The following is a 26,047-nucleotide window of genomic DNA, read 5'->3' as shown; positions in this document are numbered from 1 at the left end:
ACGAATTTCGTCAGCATGTTTGCCGGATTCTTGCTTCCTGGGATCTTCTCAAGCACCAACATTTCATCTTCCAACGCTGACCTGATGAAATGATATTGATGATGTATGTGCTTCGTCCGAGCATGGTAAACCGGATTCTTTGCCAAATCGATGGCACTTTTACTATCACAGTGTAACACACTTTTCCCTTGGTCATGGCCTAGCTCTTCAAGAAAAGACTGTAGCCACATCATCTCTTTTGTTGCCTCCATTACTGCAACATACTCAGCTTCACAGCTTGATAGAGATATAATTTTCTGCAACTTTGAAACCCAACAAATTGCAGTACCGGCAAAGGTGTAGACATACCCGATTGTGCTCTTCGTGTTGTCAATGTCACCTCCATTGTCAGCATCAACATATCCCCGCAATCCCGTCTTAGAGTTCGTGAAACATAGTGATAAGCTTGGATTTCCTTTTAGATATCTGAAAATCCACTTAACGGCTTCCCAATGTTCCTTTCCTGGATTGCTCATAAATCTGCTGACGACTTCCACTGCATGTGAAATGTCTGGCCTTGTACATATCATCGCGTACATTAGGCTGCCACTAGCAGAAGCATATGGAATTTTATCCATATATTCCATCTCGTCTTCCGTCTTTGGAGACTGTTTTCTGGATAACCGAAAATGACTTGTCAGGGGAGTACTAACTGGCTTCGCGTCATCCATGTTAAACCTCTGGAGGACTTTCTTCACATACTCCTCTTGTGATAGCTTAAGACCTTCCTTGCTTCTACTGATTCTCATCCCTAGAATCTGTCTTGCTTCTCCAAGGTCTTTCATCGCAAACTCTTCTGAGAGTTTCGTCTTCAAGCTATTGATTTCATGCAAGTCTGCTACTACTATCAGCATGTCATCGACATATAGGAGCAATATCAATTAGGACTCTTCAAGCCTCTTGAAGTAACAACAGTGGTCAGCTTCACACCTCAAGAAACCGACACCTTTAATAAAGCTATGAAACCGTTTATACCACTATCTTGGAGCTTGTTTTAAGCCGTACAAACTCCTTTTCAGCTTGCAAACAAGGCTTTCCTTCCCTTTGATCTCAAAGCCTTGGGGTTGCTTCATATAAATTTCTTCATCCAAATCACCGTGAAGAAATGCCGTCTTCACATCCATTTGTTGAAGATGCAGATCTTCTTGTGCTACCAGCCCAAGAACCGTTCTGATGGTCACCATCTTGACTACAGGAGAGAAGATTTCAGTGTAGTCAATGCCTTCTTTTTGTTAGAATCCCTTCACAACAAGCCTCGCTTTATAGCGCTTACTCCCATCAGGTTCTTCTTTTATTCGGTAGACCCACTTGTTATGCAATGCCTTTTTCTCCTTAGGCAAATCTGCTAACTCCCACATGTGATTGGATAACAACGAGTCCATCTCGTCGTTCATTGCAAGCTCCCACTTGATCGACTCATCAACTTGCATAGCTTCCTCATAACATTCAGGCTCGCCTCTGTCTGTGAGCAGAATGTAGTTGAGCGATGGAGAAAATCTTACAGGCTTTCTGATGATTCTGCTTGACCGTCGTAACTCCGTGACTGGTTTATATGAGACCACTTCAGAATCATCACTTTCTTCAGTTTCACCACTCTCGTCGTGAGAGATTTCTTCTTCTGCTGTTGTGGTATCCTTTGGCAACTCCGGTGTCAGGATATTTTCTAAGTCAACAGCTCCAGGCTCTTTCCTCTCCGAGCCTTCTCTTAGCTTATCCTTGTACACAACTTCTTCGTTGAACACAACATTCTTGCTGCGGATGATCTTTCGATTTTCATCATCCCAAAATCTGTAACCAAACTCCCGTTACCATAGCCGATGAAGTAACACTTCTTAGACTTCGAGTCAAGTTTACGTCTTGCAGCATCATCAATATGAACATAAGCTAAGCATCCGAACACCTTTAGATAAGAAAGGTTTACTTTCTTTCCGCTCTAAACTTTTTCAGGGATCTTAAATCCCAACGGTACAGACGGTCCTCTGTTTATTAAGAAGGCTGCGGTATTGATTGCATCTGCCCAAAATGTCTTTGGCAATCCACAGTGCAATCTCATGCTCTTTGCACGCTCATTCAAGGTTCGGTTCATCCTTTCCGCTATTCCATTCTGTTGAGGCGTTCCAGGAATAGTCTTCTCCATCTTGATCCCATTATCAGCGCAATATCTCTTGAACTCGTCGCCGATGTACTCTCCACCATTTTCAGACCTTAAACCCTTCAACTTGAGATTCGTCTCAATCTCAACCATGGCTTTCCATATTTTGAAAACCGAAAACACTTCATGCTTGTTTTTCATGAAGTAAACCCACAATTTTCTTGTGGAGTCGTCGATAAAGGTCACATAGTAGTCTGAACCTCCCAGCGATGCGACAGGAGCGGGTCCCCACACGTCAGTGTGCACCAGATCTAACTTCTCAAATTTTGGCTCTCTTCCTCATTTAGAGAAACTAACCCGTTTCTGTTTTCGAAGGATGCAGCTTTCACACATCTGATGATCCACCGCCTTCAGATCCGGAAGAGCGCCATTTTCCACCATGAGTTTCATTCCTTTCTCACTCATGTGCCCCAACCTACAATGCCACAACTTGGTCTGTTTGGTATTCTCGACAACAACAACAGTGTCTTGATAACTCGCCGTCATATAAAGAGTGCCTCTTTTATGACTTCTAGCCACCACTATGGAACCTTTCTTGACTCTCCAGGCTCCACCACCAAAATTAACATCGTGCCCCATATCATCAAGTTGACCTACTGAGATCAGATTTCGCATCAACTTTGGCACATGTCTGACCTTTGTAATCTTCCACACACGTCCGGCTGACATCTTCAGGATATCTCCAATACCAACTATGTCCAAAGGTAATCCATCAGCAAGATATACCTTTCCGTAATTTCCCGCAACATAATTTTTCATGATGTTATGATGCGGTGTGGTGTGGAACGACGCTCCTGAGTCAAGCACCCATGAATCGACTGGGCTATCGACATAGGAGATTGACGCTTTTGTGGTATTTGCAGTTGCATCACGAGCTTCAATTTTCCTCGGGGAATCAACATACACTACCAATGCATCAGCGATTTCACGTGCCACTGCATTGGCTCCGCCTCTAGTGTTGTCTTCCTTCTTCGGTGGTGCTCGGCAATTCTTTTTAATGTGACCTGTCTTTCCACAATTCCAGCACTCTGCAGGCTGCCTGAACTTGGACTTACCCCGTCCATTCCTTGACTTCGATCTGCCATTACTCCGGTTATTTCTATCTGGGTTTCTCTCTCTGTTTTCCACGTTGAAAGCAGAGCTCGTTGATGCCTCCCCAGAGTCTATCCTTCGAACTTCCTCAGCAAGGATACGATCTCTAACATCATTGAATTTGAGCTTTTGAGTACCCACAGAATTACTAACCGCTGCCGTCATTGGCTCCCAACTATTTGGCAGAGAAGCCAACAGAATCAGTGCTCGCACTTCATCGTCAAACTCGATTTCAACTGATGACAGTTGGTTGACAATCGTGTCGAACTCGTTCACATGTGCGGCAACCAAGCCATCTTCTTCCATCTTCAAATGAAAGAGTTTTTTCATGAGAAACACCTTATTGTTTGCCGAAGGTTTCTCATACATATCCGAGAGAACTTTCATGAGTCCTTCCGTGGAATTCTCCTTTGCAACGTTGTGAGCAACGTTTTTCGACCGTGTTAACCTTATAACACCCAGAACTTGTCTGTCAAGGAGCTCCCACTCATCCTGATCCATCTTCTCAGGCTTCTTGCTCAGTGGTTGATGAAGCTTCTTTCCGTACAGATAATCTTCAATTTGCATTCTCCAAAATGCATAATCTGTACCGTCAAATTTCCCGATACTGTACGCCGAACCGACTTCGCCTCCCATCGTTTCTGGAACCACCGTGTATTAGAACACCTTTGTCGACAAACCAATGTTACCGACAAAATTCACTATTCACGAATTACTGTTCATGTGAATAGTAACTCCGCAAAAATTTGACCGATCACCATAAATCAAACTCTGATACCTGTTGTTAGGAAATGCGCAGTCAAATTTTGCGGTAAACCAGAATTTATGGGAGCGAGAAAACAGATACACAAAATTGTTAACGGAGTTCAGCCAATGTTGCCTACGTCTCCGGACCTGCTATATATCTTTTATTATCAACCCGGAAAATTTTAAAAGCTCTCAACTCACACCCCGATCCCAAATACACTCAAAAATTACTCGTGTTTTCTTAAATAATTTTTTTTGTGAGAATTTTTTTTTTCTTTCTCCTTCTTCTTCGATCTCTCTTTGTTCTCTCTCTGTTTTTTCTTGTTTTGGGATGCATTTCAGAAACCAGAAGCTTGTATATTTATAAGAAGAGCTTGAGGAGTAGGTGGGCATACACTACAAGAAAACATATTTTTTACTAGGGCAGTATTCGTTGTGAATGCATATCCTCGAGTACAAAATCTCGGATATGACTTCACAACAAAGTTTGGTCCAACGACCATCTCACGTATCCAATCGTCAAATGTTTCACCTCTGGCCAAACCAGCAGACACCTATTAATAACACATATATATATGTTATATCAATAAACGTGAATTAGTCTAAATATGTGATAAAATATATTTTAATTTGTTTAAAGCACTCACATAAGTAAACATCCATCCAGTAAATTCTCTCTGCTTCATTTCTTCTAGTTCGTCCTCTGTGGCGTATCTATACTCGAACCGCTTTTCTGCCATGAAAATCATGTATATGATGACAATAATGTAATTAATTAAGATTTAAATTTCAACTTGTTAAAATAAAAATTTGTAAGCTCATTTATTTACCTCTCATATTGAAGAACGTCTTCGCAGTTGGTGAGCAAATATGTTTGCAAATGACTGCGCTCCTGCTCAGTAAGTCGACGGTCCTTTGGTTTTCCGTTAAGTCGTCCAACGTCTGTGAAAATGTCTGGAACCGTAACATGATATGTTGCCCGTTCGCCTCTATCATCATGCCGAGCAGGTCTTCTGTTTTTGGTCTGAACTTCTGCTGGAAAGTAGTACTCGGCAAAGTTTGAAGTTTCTTCATTGATCATCTGTGCGACTATAGAACCTTCCACCCTACTTAAATTTTTTACCATCTTCTTCAAATGGAACATATACCGCTCATACAGATACATCCATCTATACTGCACAGGACCACCAAGTTCCAATTCTCTTGCCAGGTGAATAACAAGATGCTCCATAACATCAAAAAATGAGGGAGGAAATATCTTCTCAAGGTTGCACTGAATCACGGCTATGTTAGTCTTCAAATTTTCAATACCTTCAAGAGTCACTGATCTCGTGCATAAATCGCGGAAGAAACCACTTATCCCTGCAATTGCTTCATGAACATTTCATGGTAATAGTTCATTGAAGGCGAACGGAAGGAGGCGCTGCATCATTACATGGCAATCGTGGCTTTTCAAGCTAGTAAACTTTCCTTCCTTTTTATCGATACAGTTACGCAAATTTGATGCGTAACCGTCTGGAAATTCCACATCGTTTGAAATCCAATCAAAGAATGCATCTTTTCCCTCTGCATCAAGTTGGTATATGGGAAAAGGAGCCCTACCATTCTCATCAACATGAATTTCTGAACGAGCACATATATCGACTAAATCCAGTCTTGACTTCAAATTATCTTTTGTTTTACCTTGAACATTAAGGATCGTGTTCATGAGATTGCCAAAAAATTTCTTCTCAATATGCATGACATCTAAATTATGCCTTAGCAAATGATCCTCCCAGCATGGCAGATCCCAGAAAATATTGTTTTTGTGCCAGTTATGTAGTTCTCCAACAGCATCTACCGGAAAACGCTCATGTCCACCGACGTCTGGCGTCCTTTATGCACCAAAATCTCTTAGTTGTATCTTCAAATCTTTCCCACAAATTTCCGGAGGTGGACTGTCAAACACCCTCTTGTTCTTCGTAAACAAATTCCTACTCCTACGATATGGATGATCAGGTGGTAGGAATCTCCTGTTACAGTCAAACCAACACGTTTTCCTTCCGTGTTTTAGTTGGAAAGCATCAGTGTTATCTTGATAATATAGACATGATAGCCTTCCATGCGTTGTCCATCCAGACAACATACCATATGCTGGAAAATCACTTATTGTCCACATTAGTACTGCCCGCATTTGAAAGTTTTCTTTACACGAAACATCGTATGTTTCAGCACCTTGAGCCCATAGTTGTTGCAACTCATATATTAGTGGCTGAAGAAACACATCAAGTGATCTCTTAGGATGCTCTGGTCCGGGAACGAGAATCGAGAGAAACAAAAACTCTCGTCGCAAGCACAAGTTTGGGGGTAGGTTGTATGGTGTAAGAATGACGGGCCATAGAGAATATTGTCTTCCACTCTTGCCAAACGGACTGAAACCATCAGTACATAATCCAAGGTAGACATTTCTTCTCTCATACGCAAAGTCGGGATACTTTGATTGGAAATGCTTCCACGCTTTTGCATCTTTTGCATCTGAAGGATGTCTGATCTCACCATCTGTTGAGTGCTCCGCATGCCATCTCATTGGTTGCGCTGTGCGTTCAGACAGATACAACCTCTGCAACCTTTCCGTCAAAGGTAAATACCACATCCTTTTATATGGCACTGGAACTCTTCCACTCGTATCTTTATAACGAGGTTTTCCACAAAATTTGCATGTAACCCGCTGTTCATCCGTCCTCCAATAAATCATGCAGTTGTCGCTGCATACATCTATTACCTGATACGATAAACCAAGACCAGTTACGAGTTTCTGAACCTCGTAGTATGAACCAGGAGCTACATTATCCTCGGGTAGAATACCTTTTACAAAATCAGCAATCGCATCCACACAGTCTTCAGCCAAATTATAATCTGTTTTAATGCCCATCAATCTTGTAGCAGATGATAAAGCTGAATGACCATCTCTGCAACCTTCGTACAATGGTTGCTTTTCAGCATCCAACATATCATAAAATCTCCTAGCTTCTGCATTGGGTAAATCTTCTCCTCTAAAATGATCATTTACCATCTGCTCAGTACCTACACCATAATCTACATCCGTTCTAATTGGTTCTTCTAATCTAACCGCTGGCTGAGGTTCGCTAGTACTAACATGTTCATAATCAGTTTCCCCATGATGATACAAAATTTTGTAACTTCGTGTAAACCCACTCAAATATAGATGAGTCCAAACATCCCACTCTTTAATAACCTTTCTATTTTTACAATTAGAGCAAGGACATCTTAACATACCTGTTTTTGCTTCCGGTTGTCGGTGAACTAACCCCATGAATTCGGTTATACCTCGTTGGTATTCTTCCGTAAGCAATCTCGTGTTCGGATCCAAATGAGGTCGATCGATCCAAGAACGAAAATTATTTGAAGAAGACATATTTTTTATGAATCAAATTCGTGTGTAAATAGAGTAAGAGGGAGGATGAAGATATGGAGTGAATGAAGAGGAAGAGGAGTGCTTGTATTTATAGTTTAAATTCTGCCGACAGACCGAGGAAATTCCGACGGAAAAGGCTAGTTCGTCGGAATTTCTTCGGAATTTTGTAAAATCCCCCAACGGCTCTCCAACGGCTATAATATTTCCTCGGAATTCATCGGTTTTTTCCGAGGAACACATATTTCCTCGGAATTTCCTCGGAATATTCCGACGGAATGATGTTTCCTCGGAATGATGTTTCCTCGGAATTCCGTCGGTATATTCCGAGGAAATTCCGAGGAAACACAAAATTTGGTTTCCTCGGAAATTCCTCGGGATATTCCGAGGATTTCATTTTCCGTCGGAATGTCCGTCAGAATATGGTTGTTTTCTTGTAGTGAGTCCAAAGGTTAGCAGTAAAACTCCATTTTTTTCCCTCTTCTCCTGATCAATTTTCTCCCCCTATTCTGTCCACTTATGAATATACAGCAACCTTGAAGAAGCGAATGTCGATGGTGTAAGTGTAGATTCTCTAAATTCGCCGGAGGAGCAGCTCGAGACTGCTCTGTCCGTAACTAGAGCTACAAAGGTATATTTATATATATACGCTGTTAGGAAATGATTGAACTTCTTCAACAGTATTTGCAGTTTGGACCTTGCCTGACTTCAGATTATGTCTCCAGTTTGACACCAATATTCAATGTCTTGTTGCAGACAAAATTAATGATGGAGTTTTTGAAGACCCGTAGAGAAAAGGTTAGTGTTTTGGTTTGTATTCGCCACCCCGGCCATTCTGCGATGCTGATTTCAAGAACCTCTTAACTTTGGAGTCTACATGTCAGAATATCACTAGACCAGTTTGTTAGGAAATGCACGGTCAAATTTTGCGGTAAACCAGAATTTATGCGAGCGGAAAAACAGATACACACACAAAATTGTTAACGGAGTTCGGCCAATGTTGCCTAAGTCTCCGGACCTGCTACAGATCTTTTATTATCAACCCGGAAAATTTTACAAGCTCTCAACTCATACCCCGATCCCAAATACACTCAAAAATTACTCGAATTTTCTTAAAGAAGATTTTTTGTGAGAATATTTTTTTTTCTCCTTCTTCTTCGATTTCTCTTTGTTCTCTCTCTGTGTTTTCTTGTTTTGGGATGCATTTCAGAAACCAGAAGCTTGTATATTTATAGGAAGAGCTTGAGGAGTAGGTGAACATAATTGTTGACAAAAGCACCTCCTTCACCGTCCAACTTCACCGTCCATCACCGGCCAACACAAAAAACGTGTTCTTTGACTTACAATCTCCCACTTGAAGACTGATTTCAATCTGTCTTCACACCTTGATCAATGTAGCAAGTCTTCTCAGCTTGTTACTCCAACAAGCCAACTGAGGTTGCACATAACCTTAGCCTATCATATGGCACGACTTTCGTCAGCATGTTTGCCGGATTCTTGCTTCCTGGGATCTTCTCAAGCACCAACATTTCATCTTCCAACGCTGACCTGATGAAATGATATTGACGATGTATGTGCTTCGTCCGAGCATGGTAAACTGGATTCTTTGCCAAATCGATGGCACTTTTACTATCACAGTGTAACACACTTTTCCCTTGGTCATGGCCTAGCTCTTCAAGAAAAGACTGTAGCCACATCATCTCTTTTGTTGCCTCCATTACTGCAACATACTCAGCTTCACAGCTTGATAGAGATATAATTTTCTGCAACTTTGAAACCCAACAAATTGCAGTACCGCCAAAGGTGTAGACATACCCGATTGTGCTCTTTGTGTTGTCAATGTCACCTCCATTGTCAGCATCAACATATCCCCGCAATCCCGTCTTAGAGTTCGTGAAACATAGTGATAAGCTTGGATTTCCTTTTAGATATCTGAAAATCCACTTAACGGCTTCCCAATGTTCCATTCCTGGATTGCTCATAAATCTGCTGACGACTTCCACTGCATGTGCAATGTCTGGCCTTGTACATATCATCGCGTACATTAGGCTGCCACTAGCAGAAGCATATGGAATTTTATCCATATATTCCATCTCGTCTTCCGTCTTTGGAGACTGTTTTCTGGATAACCGAAAATGACTTGTCAGGGGAGTACTAACTGGCTTCGCGTCATCCATGTTAAACCTCTTGAGGACTTTCTTCACATACTCCTCTTGTGATAGCTTAAGACCTTCCTTGCTTCTACTGATTCTCATCCCTAGAATCTGTCTTGCTTCTCCAAGGTCTTTCATTGCAAACTCTTCTGAGAGTTTCGTCTTCAAGCTATTGATTTCATGCAAGTCTGCTACTACTATCAGCATGTCATCGACATATAGGAGCAATATCAATTAGGACTCTTCAAGCCTCTTGAAGTAACAACAGTGGTCAGCTTCACACCTCAAGAAACCGACACCTTTAATAAAGCTATCAAACCGTTTATACCACTATCTTGGAGCTTGTTTTAAGCCGTACAAACTCCTTTTCAGCTTGCAAACAAGGCTTTCCTTCCCTTTGATCTCAAAGCCTTGGGGTTGCTTCATATAAATTTCTTCATCCAAATCACCGTGAAGAAATGCCGTCTTCATATCCATTTGTTGAAGATGCAGATCTTCTTGTGCTACCAGCCCAAGAACCGTTCTGATGGTCACCATCTTGACTACCGGAGAGAAGATTTCAGTGTAGTCAATGCCTTCTTTTTGTAAGAATCCCTTCACAACAAGCCTCGATTTATAGCGCTTACTCCCATCAGGTTCTTCTTTTATTCGGTAGACCCACTTGTTATGCAATGCCTTTTTCTCCTTAGGCAAATCTGCTAACTCCCACATGTGATTGGATAACAACGAGTCCATCTCGTCGTTCATTGCAAGCTCCCACTTGATCGACTCATCAACTTGCATAGCTTCCTCATAACATTCAGGCTCGCCTCTGTCTGTGAGCAGAATGTAGTTGAGCGATGGAGAAAATCTTACAGGCTTTCTGATGATTCTGCTTGACCGTCGTAACTCCGTGACTGCTTTATATGAGACCACTTCAGAATCATCACTTTCTTCAGTTTGACCACTCTCGTCTTGAGAGATTTCTTCCTCTGCTGTTGTGGTATCCTTTGGCAACTCCGGTGTCAGGATATTTTCTAAGTCAACAGCTCCAGACTCTTTCCTCTCCGAGCCTTCTCTTAGCTTATCCTTGTACAGAACTTCTTCGTTGAACACAACATTCTTGCTGCGAATGATCTTTCGATTTTCATCATCCCAAAATCTGTAACCAAACTCCCGTTACCATAGCCGATGAAGTAACACTTCTTAGACTTCGAGTCAAGTTTACTTCTTGCAGCATCATCAATATGAACATAAGCTAAGCATCCGAACACCTTTAGATAAGAAAGGTTTACTTTCTTTCCGCTCTAAACTTTTTCAGGGATCTTAAATCCCAACGGTACAGACGGTCCTCTGTTTATTAAGAAGGCTGCGGTATTGATTGCATCTGCCCAAAATGTCTTTGGCAATCCACAGTGCAATCTCATGCTCTTTGCACGCTCATTCAAGGTTCGGTTCATCATTTCCGCTATTCCATTCTGTTGAGGCGTTCCAGGAATAGTCTTCTCCATCTTGATCCCATTATCAGCGCAATATCTCTTGAACTCGTCGCTGATGTACTCTCCACCATTATCAGACCTTAAACCCTTCAACTTGAGATTCGTCTCAATCTCAACCATGGCTTTCCATATTTTGAAAACCGAAAATACTTCATGCTTGTTTTTCATGAAGTAAACCCACAATTTTCTTGTGGAGTCGTCGATAAAGGTCACATAGTAGTCTGAACCTCCCAGCGATGCGACAGGAGCGGGTCCCCACACGTCAGTGTGCACCAGATCTAACTTCTCAGATTTTGGCTCTCTTCCTCATTTAGAGAAACTAACCCGTTTCTGTTTTCCAAGGATGCAGCTTTCACACATCTGATGATCCACCGCCTTCAGATCCGGAAGAGCGCCATTTTCCACCATGAGTTTCATTCCTTTCTCACTCATGTGCCCCAACCTACAATGCCACAACTTGGTCTGTTTGGCATTCTCGACAACAACAACAGTGTCTTGATAACTCGCCGTCATATAAAGAGTGCCTCTTTTATGACCTCTAGCCACCACCATGGAACCTTTCTTGACTCTCCAGGCTCCACCACCAAAATTAACATCGTGCCCCATATCATCAAGTTGACCTACTGAGATCAGATTTCGCATCAATTTTGGCACATGTCTGACCTTTGTAATCTTCCACACACGTCCGGCTGACATCTTCAGGATATCTCCAATACCAACTATGTCCAAAGGTAATCCATCAGCAAGATATACCTTTCCGTAATTTCCCGCAACATAATTTTTCATGATGTTATGATGCGGTGTGGTGTGGAACGACGCTCCTGAGTCAAGCACCCATGAATCGACTGGGCTATCGACATAGGAGATTGACGCTTTGGTGGTATTTGCAGTTGCATCACGAGCTTCAATTTTCCTCGGGGAATCAACATACACTACCAATGCATCAGCGATTTCACGTGTCACTGCATTGGCTCCGCCTCTAGTGTTGTTTTCCTTTTTCGGTGGTGCTCGGCAATTCTTTTTAATGTGACCTGTCTTTCCACAATTCCAGCACTCTGCAGGCTACCTGAACTTGGACTGACCCCGTCCATTCCTTGACTTCGATCTGCCATTACTCCGGTTATTTCTATCTGGGTTTCTCTCTCTGTTTTCCACGTTGAAAGCAGAGCTCGTTGATGCCTCCCCAGAGTCTATCCTTCGAACTTCCTCAGCAAGGATACGATCTCTAACATCATAGAATTTGAGCTTTTGAGTACCCACAGAATTACTAACCGCTGCCGTCATTGGCTCCCAACTATTTGGCAGAGAAGCCAACAGAATCAGTGCTCGCACTTCATCGTCAAACTCGGTTTCAACTGATGACAGTTGATTGACAATCGTGTCGAACTCGTTCACATGTGCGGCAACCAAGCCATCTTCTTCCATCTTCAAATGAAAGAGTTTTTTCATGAGAAACACCTTATTGTTTGCCGAAGGTTTCTCATACATATCCGAGAGAACTTTCATGAGTCCTTCCGTGTAATTCTCCTTTGCAACGTTGTGAGCAACGTTTTTCGACCGTGTTAACCTTATAACACCCAGAACTTGTCTGTCAAGGAGCTCCCACTCATCCTGATCCATCTTCTCAGGCTTCTTGCTCAGTGGTTGATGAAGCTTCTTTCCGTACAGATAATCTTCAATTTGCACTCTCCGAAATGCATAATCTGTACCGTCAAATTTCCCGATACTGTACGCCGAACCGACTTCGCCTCCCATCGTTTCTGGAACCACCGTGTATTAGAACACCTTTGTCGACAAACCAATGTTACCGACAAAATTCACTATTCACGAATTACTGTTCATGTGAATAGTAACTCCGCAAAAATTTGACCGATCACCATAACTCAAACTCTGATACCAGTTGTTAGGAAATGCGCGGTCAAATTTTGCGGTAAACCAGAATTTATGGGAGCGGGAAAACAGATACACAAAATTGTTAACGGAGTTCGGCCAATGTTGCCTACGTCTCTGGACCTGCTATATATCTTTTATTATCAACCCGGAAAATTTTACAAGCTCTCAACTCACACCCCGATCCCAAATACACTCAAAAATTACTCGTGTTTTCTTAAATAAATTTTTTTGTGAGAATTTTTTTTTCTTTCTCCTTCTTCTTCGATCTCTCTTTGTTCTCTCTCTGTTTTTTCTTGTTTTGGGATGCATTTCAGAAACCAGAAGCTTGTATATTTATAAGAAGAGCTTGAGGAGTAGGTGGACATACACTACAAGAAAACATAGTTTTTACTAGGGCAGTATTCGTTGTAAATTCGTCGTAAACGGGGTGTTACGACGAATTAACGTTGAAAGACGTTTCGTTGTTAAACGTCCGTCGTAACGGAGGTTTCGTCGTAAACGACTCGTTACATTTACGACGAAATATATTCCTCGTAAAGCGCAGGGAAAGGATTCGTCGTAAACGCCACGTAAGACTTCGTCGTAAAGCCCACGTAATTGTTTCGATGTAAAGCACACGTAAATACTTTCGTTGTAAATCACTCGTAAACATTTCGATGTAAAATCCTCGTAAATATTTCGATGTTAATCACTCGTAAACATTCGATGTAAACTCCATGTAATGTTTACGAGGAGTTTACATCGTTTCTTATTATATTATTATTAATTAGTATATAATAAATTTTAATTTATATTTAATATTCAGAATTTAAAATAATTTAAATTTTAAAAAAAAATATGAAATTGGAAAACATATTTTTAAAAAGTCATACAATAATATTTAAATTCATAATACAAACAGAAAAAAAAAACTACATATTGTCGAAGTAGTTGGTGGGGTTGCTCGGCTGTTGACGGGTTGGATCGGACTCTTGGGGATCTCGTGGTGGCATTCCAAGAGCGGCTCGTCTCTCACTCAACATTCTCTGCATAACCGGGTTTCCCACGGCCATCACGTCTAGCAAATCCTCAAGAGAGTCTAAACGAACCTGCTGGCTATCCATTTGAGCCTTCTGGCTATCCATTTGAGCCTTCATCTGAGCAGTCTCTTCATCCCGTCTCGAAGTGTATGACGAAGTTGCCCTTGCAACTTCGTTAACAGAGCCTATACCGACTATCCGTCCCTTCTTTTTAGGAGCCACCTATAAAATCAAAACATATATTAATATAGTTAATTATGTTAAAATATTTAAAATAATGTAAACTAAAATTTTAAGTTACCTCTTCGAAGATTCTGTCGACCTCTTGGGTGGACAATGTGACTGGTAATCCATCGGGAGACTCCTGGGTTAGTTGCGTCTCCCGTTCTTCAATCCGACCAGCCACTGTTCGGAAGAGTTTCTCAGATGCAGGATCCACAAAAACTCCGTCGGATGTGGCGTGAGTCATCTTGAATAGGTCAGACAGAGAAGGTAAGACTCCCGTCTTCTCGAACTACAAAAAAAATTAAATTAAATATTATAAATTATATTAATTGAATATTTTAAAATATATATTTAAAACAAAACTTACAGCTTCTAGACGGACTCCTGCATGAGGTTTTTGTCCGGTTCTGTGAAGCATGGGCAAATGACCATCTTTATCCTTCGTCCTTCGAGAAGCCGAGCACGAATTGGCCTTTCTGATCGAAGAGGGGTGCTCCCAATAGGCGATGAGGCCATCCCACACATCCGTCGTGAGCTCAGTGGGCTTTCCCTCATACCCGTAGATCTCCCACTTGTCCTTCCAATCAGAGACTGTGTTGCAGAGGCGTATCTTTGCCTTTGCAACGAATTCCGCCTTCACCCTCTCGGTGATTCCCAAAGACCAATGCCACTTTTGCTGAAACATAAAAATTTGAAAAAATTACAATTAATAATAAATATTAAATATATATATATATATATTTAAAAGTGAAAATTTAATTAAATTTAAAAATCTTACCGCAAAACATTTAAACCACGTGATCTTAACGTGATTTGGTGTCTTGCTCCAGTTCGGGTATGCCCCGTCGTAGTAACCCTTAATCGTCGCCGAAACGCTCCGGCTAACACGGTTGTTAGCCCCAAACCTGAAAAAAAAACAATTTAACCGTTACAAAATAAAAATTAATTAAATTTTAAAGTAATAAAAATTAATAACTTACCAATAAGTTCCTCGGGGTCTAGAACATCCAACCCTCCTGTCCAGGCTGGGCAAGCAAATCCTCCACCGTATATCTCGCGAAGGGAGCATATGAAGGCACACGCAAATCCGGATGAACTGCACCTTCTGGGACAGGCTCAGGTGCAGCCGCTGGAGGAGGAGGTGGAGGCATCTGCGGTGGAAGAGGAGGACTCGAAAAAACTCTCTGAGAAGTCTGAGAGTCTGGAACTGCATCGGAAGACGATGGACCGGAAGAAGATGTACCGGAACCATCGCCAAACAACTGGGCATAAGTAGGTGCTGCTGGTTTCCTTCTAGGAGCCATCTAAAAAAAATTAAATAAATTTAATCAATTATGACGACATAATTAAAAAATTATTCCGTTACCTAACTAATCACCTAAACTATAGGATTCCGTCATCTAACTAATCACCTAAACTAATTATCTAAATAATCACCTAAACTAATTACCTAACTAATTAATAACCTAAACTAACTTAAAAAAAAAAAAAAAGGAGGGAAGAGAATGTACCTTAGGGAGAGGAGAGGAGTTTAGGAGGAATGGACGAGGCAGCCTCGTCTCGGCGTCCCAATATATAAAAAATGTTTCGTCGTAAACGCGACGTAACATTACGACGAAGTTACCAGGCCCGCGTTTTTTCATTTACGACGAAGTTACCAGGCCCGCGTTTTTCGATTTACGACGAAATTACGTCGAAACATCGGTTTACGACGAATTTACAAGGCCCACGTTTACGACGAAGTTACCAGGCCCGCGTTTTTCCATTTACGACGAAATTACGTGGAAACATCGGTTTACGACGATTTTACAACGCTTAACCCTAAACACCGAGAATGAAATCCCTAAACCCCAAAGTCACATATCATCTAACATCATATCTCTTCTTCTCTACTACTTTGTGCTCTTTCTCCAACTTAAACTCTAAAACCCTAAAACTCCAAATAATTTTTTTAAAATTAACACAAATACATATTATATAAAACAACATTTGTTACACATACATTAGGATGGTAAAAAAACAATATTTCTTTAAACATACGTTACAATAGAGAAATACAACATCAGAGACATATATTACATCACTCTAAATCGTTTTCGTTCTCATCAATATTACATCACTCTAAATCGTTTTCGTTCTCATCACTATCATTACAATCATCATCGTCGCTTCTCTCGAACTCGTCTTCACGTGCTTCATCTGTCGCATCTTCGGGAATATCTTCATATTGAAAGTTTTGCGGGTCGATCAAAAGGATTTCATCAGTTGGTTGTTCTGGTACCTCAACTTCATTGATAGCGTCTTCTTCTTGCAAGGGCGGTTCTTCTCCAGCGACAATGCGTCCACGAGGTGTAATTTTGATAGCAGCTAACCAGTTTATCCCGGAAGTTCGAAGCCGAGGATAAGGAAGGAAGCTTACTTGCTCGGCTTGTGAAGCTAAAATGAAAGGCTCAAATTTGTTGTATCTTCTCCCAAAATTGACATCCACAACACCAAATTTGTTATACCGAATCCCTCGGTTCACAACAGGATCGAACCATTCACATTTGAAGAGGACGCATTTTAGCTTCAATAACCCCGGAAATTCCACTTCAATAATCTCCTGCAAGATCCCGTAAAAGTCCGTTTCACCTTTCACACATATTCCGTAGTTACTCGTTGCCCGATGTCTCCCATACTCGTATGTGTGAAAGGTAAATCCTCGTGTGAAATACATAGGTGATGTGGTGACCTTTGCAACTGGACCTTGAACCAATTCGTGAAACCATACGGGATAATAAGGATCGTCATAATCAACCTGCCAAAAGCAGTTATTCTTAATTAATATTGAAGTATCAAAACACTTACTTAATTAATCAATGTATGAGATATATTACGTACCTGTGATTTTAACCACTTGACAAAGTGCTTATCTTTACGTGTGTCCACATCAGTTGCAGATATTCCTGGTATTGCTTCTTCAACTTGAGATACAAACATGCTGCAAATTAAACAAATAATCAAGTCATACATAATTAACTGCAATTCATATAATTAACATTCACAAAAATATTTACCTTTCAAAGTAACGGGTCACTGCATCCTCGCAGTTGAGCAGAATATAAGTGTGGGCACTATGTTTATCCTCTTCACATGACCACCATACTTCTTTCGTTTTACCACCAAACCGTGCAATTTCGCAGAAAATGTCAGGAACACCATCAATTGGATATGATGTCGGTACTCCACCATCATCATATCTTCTAGGAACTCTTTTCCTCGTACGAACAGTTGGAGCAAAGTAGTATGATGTGAAGTTAGATGTTTCGGCTGTCAAACTTCCCGCAACTATTGAACCTTCCACCTTTGCAAGATTTCTTGCTTTCCCCTTCAAATGTTTCATCTGTCGCTCATACGGATACATCCATCCGTTGTGAACAGGTCCACGAAGCAATGCTTCATACGGTAGGTGGACAACTAGATGCTCCATGACGTCAAAAAATGAAGGAGGAAATATCTTCTCCAGGTTGCACAATATGATCGGAATGTTATGATGAAGTTGTTCGATGACTTCTTCCTTGAACGTACGTGTGCTGAGATCTCTGAAAAAAGCGCCGATGGCTGTATATTGCAAAAGTAATCAAATTAATAACATTTCATAACATATGTATATATATTAACGTTTTATAATTACCTGCAAGTGCTTCATGGACATTTGCTGGAAGGAGCTCGGCAAAAGCAAATGGAAGTAGTCGTTGCATAAACACATGACAATCATGACTCTTCATTCCGGAGAACTTTTGACCTCGTTCAACACATCTTGACAGATTTGAAACATAACCATCAGGAAACTTAACTTCTGATGCAACCCAGTCAAACAAGGTTGTTTTGGCTTCTGATGACAACCGGAAGATGGGAACAGGAACGTTTCCATTGCTCTTGATATGTAACTCACTTCTTGAGCAAATATCAGGTAAGTCCATCCTTGACTTTTTGTTATCTTTTGTCTTCCCAGGGACGTTAAGTAATGTATTCATGATGTTCTCAAAAAAGTTCTTCTCAATATGCATGACATCCAGATTGTGGCGTAAGAGAAGATCCTTCCAATAGGGTAGCTCCCAAAATATACTCTTCTTATGCCAATTGTGAGACACACCATATCCATCAGGCATATTTCCAGGAACATGCCAATTTCCTCCAACTTTAACTGTTTCCTGAGCTCCGTAATAATCAATGTCTGCTTCGATCTGCTGGCCGGTGAGATATGGAGGAGGACCGTCTCTGACAATTTTTTTGTGCCGAAACAATGTCTTATTTCTTCTGTACGGATGGGCAAGTGGAAGAAAGCGACGATGACAGTCAAACCAACAACTCTTCCTACCATTCTTCAGTTGAAAAGCATCCGTCGATCCAAGACAATATGGACAAGATAATCTTCCATGTGTTGTCCAGCCAGACAACATCCCATAAGCAGGGAAATCACTTATCGTCCACAGCAGAACTGCTCGCATCGTAAAATTGTTTTTCAAGGAACAATCGTACGTCCTCACCCCTTCTGACCACAATTGCTTTAGCTCTTCTATCAACGGTTGAAGAAAAACATCAAGAGACCGTTTTGGATGCTTCGGCCCAGGGATTAATATGGTCAAAAATAGAAATTCTTGTTCCATGCACATATCCGGCGGTAAATTGTACGGCGTAAGAATGACTGGCCACAAAGAATATTGTCTACCAGACATTCCAAATGGACTAAATCCATCGGTGCATAACCCAAGATAGACATTCCGAATATTTGTAGCAAAATCTGCGTGTACCTTGTTGAAATGTTTCCACGCTCTTGCGTCTGATGGATGTGCAACCTCACCATCTCTCTGGACATGTTCCGCATGCCACCTCATCGATGCAGCAGTCCTCTCAGATTGATATAATCTTTTCAATCTGTCTGTAATTGGTAGGTACCACATCCTTTGGTACGGTACCCTATTCCTCCCACGGCCTTGCGGTTTGAATCGTGGTTTTTTGCAGAATCGACACTCTTCTAACTTGTCATCTTCTTTCCAGTAGATCATGCAGTTGTCGATGCAAACATCAATCATCTCCGAAGGCAACCCAAGACTATAAACCAATTTCTGAATCTCATAATAAGATTCAGCAGACACGTTGTCTTCTGGCAAATACTCTTTAAACAACTCCGCCCATGCATCCATGCAATTCTCAGGTAAATTATGATCCGTTTTAATATTCATCATCCTAGCTGCTAGAGACAATTTAGAGAGACCTTCTCTACAACCAGTGTAGATTGGTTGATTTGCAGCATCTAGCATTTCATAAAACCTTTTTGCATCCAAATTAGGTTCTTCTACATTTCCAGTTCCATCAGCTATTGTTGTAGTTGTTTCTAAAAATGCATCACTAATCATATCTTGAACCCTATCATGATCTACCATCTGCTCATGATCTTGATGATAATTATATTCATTATGCAAATGATTCGGTTCTTCACTATGATGACCATCCTCAAAATTATTATTACTACTACTAGCTTCATTTCCCCCATAACCCTCTCCATGTTGATACCAAATGTAGTACTGTGGTGTAAATCCTCTGTTTACTAAATGCTTCCATACAGTTTCACTACGTGCAAATTTTGAATTCTTGCATTTCCGACAGGGGCAGAACATCTTACCGCTTTCCTGTGTGATCGGTGTACAGCCCGCCTGGTGCATGAATGTCTCTAGCCCGCTCAGAAATGCGTTCGTCACCCTCCCGTCGGAATCTTTGTGCAAATACATCCAACTCCGTAACTCGTAAATACTACCGCCACCGGCCATTTTTTTCTTAGATTTTTTTTTGAAATCTTTTTTTTTCTGATTTTTTTTTCTGATTTTTTTTTCTCCCGTTTGTGTGTTGTGAGGAAGAGAGTTGTGGGAAATGACATATATATAGAGAAATTTTCGAGTTGGGTAGTTGAAATATAACAACGATTTTACAAGGAATATTTTACATGGATTTTACATGGTTTTAACATATTATTTACAACGACTTTACGACAAAATTAGGTAAGTTAAAGCACATTGAATACACGTTTTCACCTAAATATAACGGTAACATGCTTCGTTGTAATGTCGATGTAATGATTACGACGTATTTCTCATTCCACGTACATTCGTCGTAAACTTACATGGAGTTTACGACGAAATCAGTTCGTCGTAAATTTACATGGCGTTTACGACGAAAGTTAGATTCCTCGTAATTTCGTTGTAAAGACCATGTAAATTTACGACGAAATATTTTCGTCGTAAATGTTCGTTGTTATGGGCACGTTTTCTTGTAGTGATAATTGTTGACAAAAGTACCTCCTTCACCGTCCATCACCGGCCAACTCAAAAAACGTGTTCTTTGACTTGCACAGTTTTAGCTCTCTAGATATGTCTTTTGGTTTTGTCTGAGTCCCTGATATGGTTTTGGCTTCATTTAAATGAAAGCCTAATAAGAAAAAAAATAATTTTTGAAAAATGATCTTGATCAAATGTGACTTGACCACTCCTCATGGATCACAGTAATGTCTGTATTGTGCCAAGGAATTTTTCTTATATGTCTGCCGATAGCTTTAGAACTTGTTAGAAAGTAGAAACTAATGAGCGTGTGAATCTTACACATACAGGAGAAGTTGCTGATGGAAGAGAACCTGGTTCTAGCTAGCAAAGTAACAGAGGTACACTCTATTGTATATAAGCTAATTAATCCCTTTATATATGTATAAATAGATATGAAATTTCATGACTTCGATAGATGCTAGACAATTTTGAGTGAGACACATAATTTAAGTTTTAATTGATTTCTTGTAACTACTAGGGACATTGCCCCCGCGCAAGCGTGGGGTTGTAGACATATTTCTTGTTTCATCTCAATATTTATTAGGGTTATTCTAGCTGAGAATTTTGCGTTTTGGGTTGATCATTGTTTTTTAAGTTTTTTATTGTTATAGGGTTAGAGTTGTGATGATGTACTATGTATGCACTGTTCTCCACTCATGAAGGACTAAACTGTGTTAGTAATGTGATTGATATAGTTTGTGGTGTTGTTTGCTGTGTCATTGAGACTTATTGTTTGTTTGTCTTTTTAATTTGTTACTTGTACTGTTGAGATTACATAAATTATATTAAGGTTGTTGAGAGTATCTTTTATTTCTGGATATTTTTTCTCCAGTTTAGTTGTGTAAGTTGTGTGTATTAAGTAATAATTTTTTTATTCTTATTATGTTGGTTATATGTTTTTTTACTTTTAAACTTGTTGTTTTTACCGGACATTTAAAATAATATATGAAGACTTGTAGAAATAACTATAAAATGAGTGACAATTAGTAGTTGGGTCTTAATGGGTTTTAAACGAATATATGTATTTCTCATAAGAAGACAATAGCGTTGGCATGTTGACATTGAACATGTAAGCTATTTTTATAAGACAAGAGAAGTGAACAGGTGGAGATGTTGTTGCCGCATTTGTGTCTGTTAGGATTGTCTCTTGTATCTCCAGATGTGGCTGTGTTTGTTTCTATTTTATTTGATGGGTAATATGTAAACAAAAATCATTGTTAGTTGTATTTATCAGAGTTTGTAACTTACTCGGTTTTTTTTGTTTAGATAATTTCATTGATCTTGGTTGTCGTGTTCGTCTTTTTCGTAAGCATCCGTGAAAGTAAGCTTGTAAATTGTTAAATATTTGGCCGTGTAGTTTATATTTGTTTAGCTGGCTCAATGTATGTGTCGTTGAGTTTTAGTTGAGTTGATTGGTTTGGTATATTTGTTTTGAAGTTTATTTGTAAGATTAGATAAAAAGAGAGGTGATCATTAATGATTCGTCTTTTTTGGGATTCTAGTTTTTGGTGTTTGTTTGTTTGGGTTATTGTGGTTTATTTTAAACAGTAAAATAAAGATTTGTGTAAAATGAAATTGATAAGTAAGAGAGATAAATAGACGACCACAAATCTTGGGTATGAAATATTTATGATTATTGATGTTAGCACAATATAGACAGTAATATAAAGGGAATTATGTGTTGATTGTTTCTTACGGATCAATGAGGAGACGGATAACGACTCGAGTTGTTTCTTTGGTGAGGCCAGAGCCCTGGACAGAACGGATTTTTCCAACCACATATGTGAGTTTAAATATCAGTTATGATATCAAAACATAATATAAACCCAGATGCAATATGATAATATACCTGGGAGTTCTAGGTTTGTGTTCGCAATCACTTGGAGATTGTCGAACAGTCTAATCTTGACTGAAGATTGATCTCAGGAGCACTCGTGATGACTTTATCAATAATGGTTAGTGAGATGAAACGAACGAGGAATGGATGATCAGTTATCTTGTACATGCTTGAGCACCTAGAAACCTCAAAACGATCGACTTTCACAATGGAACCAGCTTTCAAAGATGGCATGTAATGATTAGCACGTCCGACGGGAGTAAACCCATGAATCACGAAATCTACAAAATATTATTCAACAAAGAATCAGAAAATAAATTAAAACAATTATGTTAAATAAGTGTTATAGATCGAAGATTAACTTACCTTTTCATCAAGGAAGAGAACCGTGATTCCCACAAACTCCCTGTCTTTCTTGAAGTTCAAGGAATCCCATAAGCGAGGAAGCCAGAGGCTATGCTCTGACTACTACGACCAAGACGGAGAGATTCGAAGGTTGAGTAACGGACGCCGGTTTGACGAATTGGAGAGGCAAAGAGAAACATTTTCTAGAAGTTGGTCAAATCTAAGAGGAATCAATGAGTTTTGTGGAGATGCAGATTGAGTTCATCAAAGATGAGAATCATATATATAGGGTTTATATAGGGGCTACAAATCAGGAACATTTATGTTCAAGCGATTTAAGATGTGGACATGAAGAGTTCACCAGTGAAAAAATAGAATACGAACAGACACATGGCGCAAAACTCAGACTTGTTTGAGACAGTGATGAAAAGAACTCAAACTCATGTTAAACGACAACATTTTACAATATGAGAAAACTATAATTGTTGCAAACTTGAGTTTTTTTCATATAACGTGATGAATCTCATTTAAAAATGAAACTCATAACGCACTTGTAGGCCCGACCCTCAGAGGAAGCCGAAGAAGCAAGAGCTTCCGACCTTCATAAATATATATTAGGTTCGACCATCAATGTACAAAGTATCATTTAGCTTAGTGGTATAAATGTTGGTATTTATATCTCAATAATCCGAGTTCGAGCCATGAACTTGACATTTTTTCACACTTTTTAAAAGTGGAGCCCACAAAACGCTGACCTGGCTCGCTGAGAAGTGAGCAAAAACTCATCTACTATAATATAGATTTACTTATTTAGTAGCCGTAGGAAAAGAGTTCAAGGACTTTGTTGGATTTATACTCCACAATTATGTGTATGAATGTATTAAACTGATTCTGTATTACAGAAATTTAGAATGTTTGATACATACAAAAATTACAGAAGTTTTAAAGAAATCAATGATTTAGTTAAGAAGAATGCATTTTACACATATATATTAGAGAAAAAGACAAAAATAGCACTAAATCAAATTTTTGTTCCCAAACTAGCACTCAAGGTCAAAAGTCACAAAAATAGCACTTAATGTTTTATCAAAAGTCACAAACTTATGGTTTAGAGTTAAAGGGTGGGGTTTAGGATTTAGGGATTCGGGTTTAGGGCTTAGAGTTTAGGGTTTAGGGTTTAGAGTTTAGGGTTTAGGGTTTAGGGTTTAGAATTTAGGGTTTAGGGTTTAGAGTTTAGGGTTTATGGTTTAGGGTTTAGGGTTTAGGATTTAGAGTTTAGGGTTTAGGGTTTAGAGTTGAGAAATGAGGTTTTGGAGATAAGATTTCAAATTTTGAAAAATAAAAAAATTAAAATTTTCAAAAGATAAACTTAGAAAGGTTCTATTTTGTTCATTTTAGTTTTTGAGTGCTATTTTTGTGATATAAACTTAGAAAGGTGCTATTTTGGAGATTTGCCCTATATATTATCTGTAGAAGATATAAGGGCAAATCTCCAAAATAGCACATTTCTAAGTTTATATCACAAAAATAGCACTCAAAAACTAAAATGAACAAAATAGCACCTTTCTAAGTTTATCTTTTGAAAATTTTAATTTTTTTTTTTTTCAAAATTTAAAATCTTATCCCCAAAACCTAACTTCTCAACTCTAAACCCTAAACCCTAAACTCTAAACCCTAAACCCTAAACCTTAAACCCTAAACTCTAAACCCTAAACCCCAAACCCTAAACTCTAAACCCTAAACCCTAAACCCTAAACCCTAAACCCTAAACTCTAAACCCTAAACTCTAAACCCTAAACTCTAAACCCTAAACCCTAAATCCTAAACCCCACCCTTTAACTCTAAACCCTAAGTTTGTGACTTTTGATAAAACATTAAGTGCTATTTTTGTGACTTTTGACTTTGAGTGCTAGTTTGGGAACAAAAACTTGATTTAGTGCTATTTTTGTCTTTTTCTCAGGATATAATGTATAAATTTCTTACAGATTTGGAAGCAGACGTTCCTAGTAACACGGGATGAGACATTAATGTTACCGGAATATAGCTTCGGTGACAATACACCGGAGACTCTCTCGCTGCTCAAGTAACCATCATCATCAACGGCTCTGAGTTTTCACCTTAACTCAAAGCCTAATTCAGAATTAGAAATAAAGAAATTTGTAATATCTGCATAATCGCAAACCTTTTTATTTTCCTCTAGTCTCGAAGTCAAGGCAAAACAAACAAACAAACGGGGAGCTCTCTTTTTTCTGAAATTAAAGAGCTGTATAACTAAGATGAATGAATCGATATTTGTTGTACCTTCGTAGACAAGATCAGAGTTCATGTGTTTGTGTCTTGTCTGAAAGCAGGGCCGGGACGGATCTAAAGATTTTGCTTTTCCTTAAGCGTGAAGAACCCTAGAGCTTATTTATTCTCTTTTTTCCTTAGGTAGGTTCTTTATTACTTGTCTAACGTTACGTGGCAAAACTACACTACATATATCATGTTTTGTTTTTTTTTTGTCAACAACATTACAGACTTATATAGACTCTGTAAACCTGCACACTATGTTATGTAGTGTAGTTTTCGTTATTTTAGTTCGAGTAAAATCATACGATATAATTTGTCCCTTTTGCAAGTTATTAATTCAGACTTTGAGGAGCTCCACCTAAGTCCAGTTTCAGCCTGGCTAGGCCCTTGTTTTATATATATGGCCAATCATAAAAGTAACACTTTTCTCAAAATTAGATTTCTTTTTTTTTTATAGGATATTTTTAAAGTATTATGTATTTTTATCATGTTTTTGTTATTTTTTTATTAAAACACAGCCTTACAATCTTTATGAAAGGAGATTACAAGTCCAAATAAGATAACCAAAATCCGAAAACATAAAATAAGCCGGCGATTAAAAGAATAATAATCCCATAAACCGGCGATTGAATGATGATCAAACCTGGAGCCAAAGCAACTATAACGATCACTTCTAAAGCCTTGAACAAAGTATAAAATTGCCAATGAAGATTGGGATAGAGCAAATAAGTGAGTTGCATTCATAAGCAAAGGATTGTGATCACTGGCAGAGAGCCAGAGACAATCCAAAATTTCCAATCTATTGAAGCTTCACAAACTTGAAATCACACAAACCCGAGTCAGAACTAAAAATGACAACTCAACGTCAAAGATAAAGCTTGGAAACGTAAGAAGAAGAAAAAACACAACTGACTACAAACCCTAAATGAGACTCAGTTTCAATTAAAAAAAAAACAAATCGGATCGACAACTAATAGATCATTGTTGCTGTTGATTGCACCTTCTCT

The 26,047-nt window shown here is 39.4% G+C and overlaps 1 protein-coding gene across 1 annotated transcript in view; it reads left to right on the top strand.

Moving 5' to 3' along the window:
- The window catches only part of LOC106433514 (agamous-like MADS-box protein AGL31), a 38,935-nt gene extending 12,935 nt beyond the window's left edge, over nucleotides 1-26,000 (top strand). Inside the window, exons 3-4 of the mRNA XM_013874334.3 lie at nucleotides 20,854-20,904; nucleotides 24,734-26,000. Of these exons, the coding sequence (XP_013729788.2) occupies nucleotides 20,854-20,904; nucleotides 24,734-24,835 (153 nt within the window). The 3' untranslated portion in view covers nucleotides 24,836-26,000. The remainder of the gene's footprint in view (nucleotides 1-20,853; nucleotides 20,905-24,733) is intronic.
- Nucleotides 26,001-26,047: the final 47 nt, after the last annotated feature.

Source organism: Brassica napus, chromosome C3 (assembly GCF_020379485.1).
Source record: "Brassica napus cultivar Da-Ae chromosome C3, Da-Ae, whole genome shotgun sequence".
Lineage (NCBI taxonomy): Eukaryota > Viridiplantae > Streptophyta > Magnoliopsida > Brassicales > Brassicaceae > Brassica > Brassica napus.
Note: the sequence above shows the minus strand (reverse complement) of the source record. Positions and strands in the feature narration are given on the sequence as shown.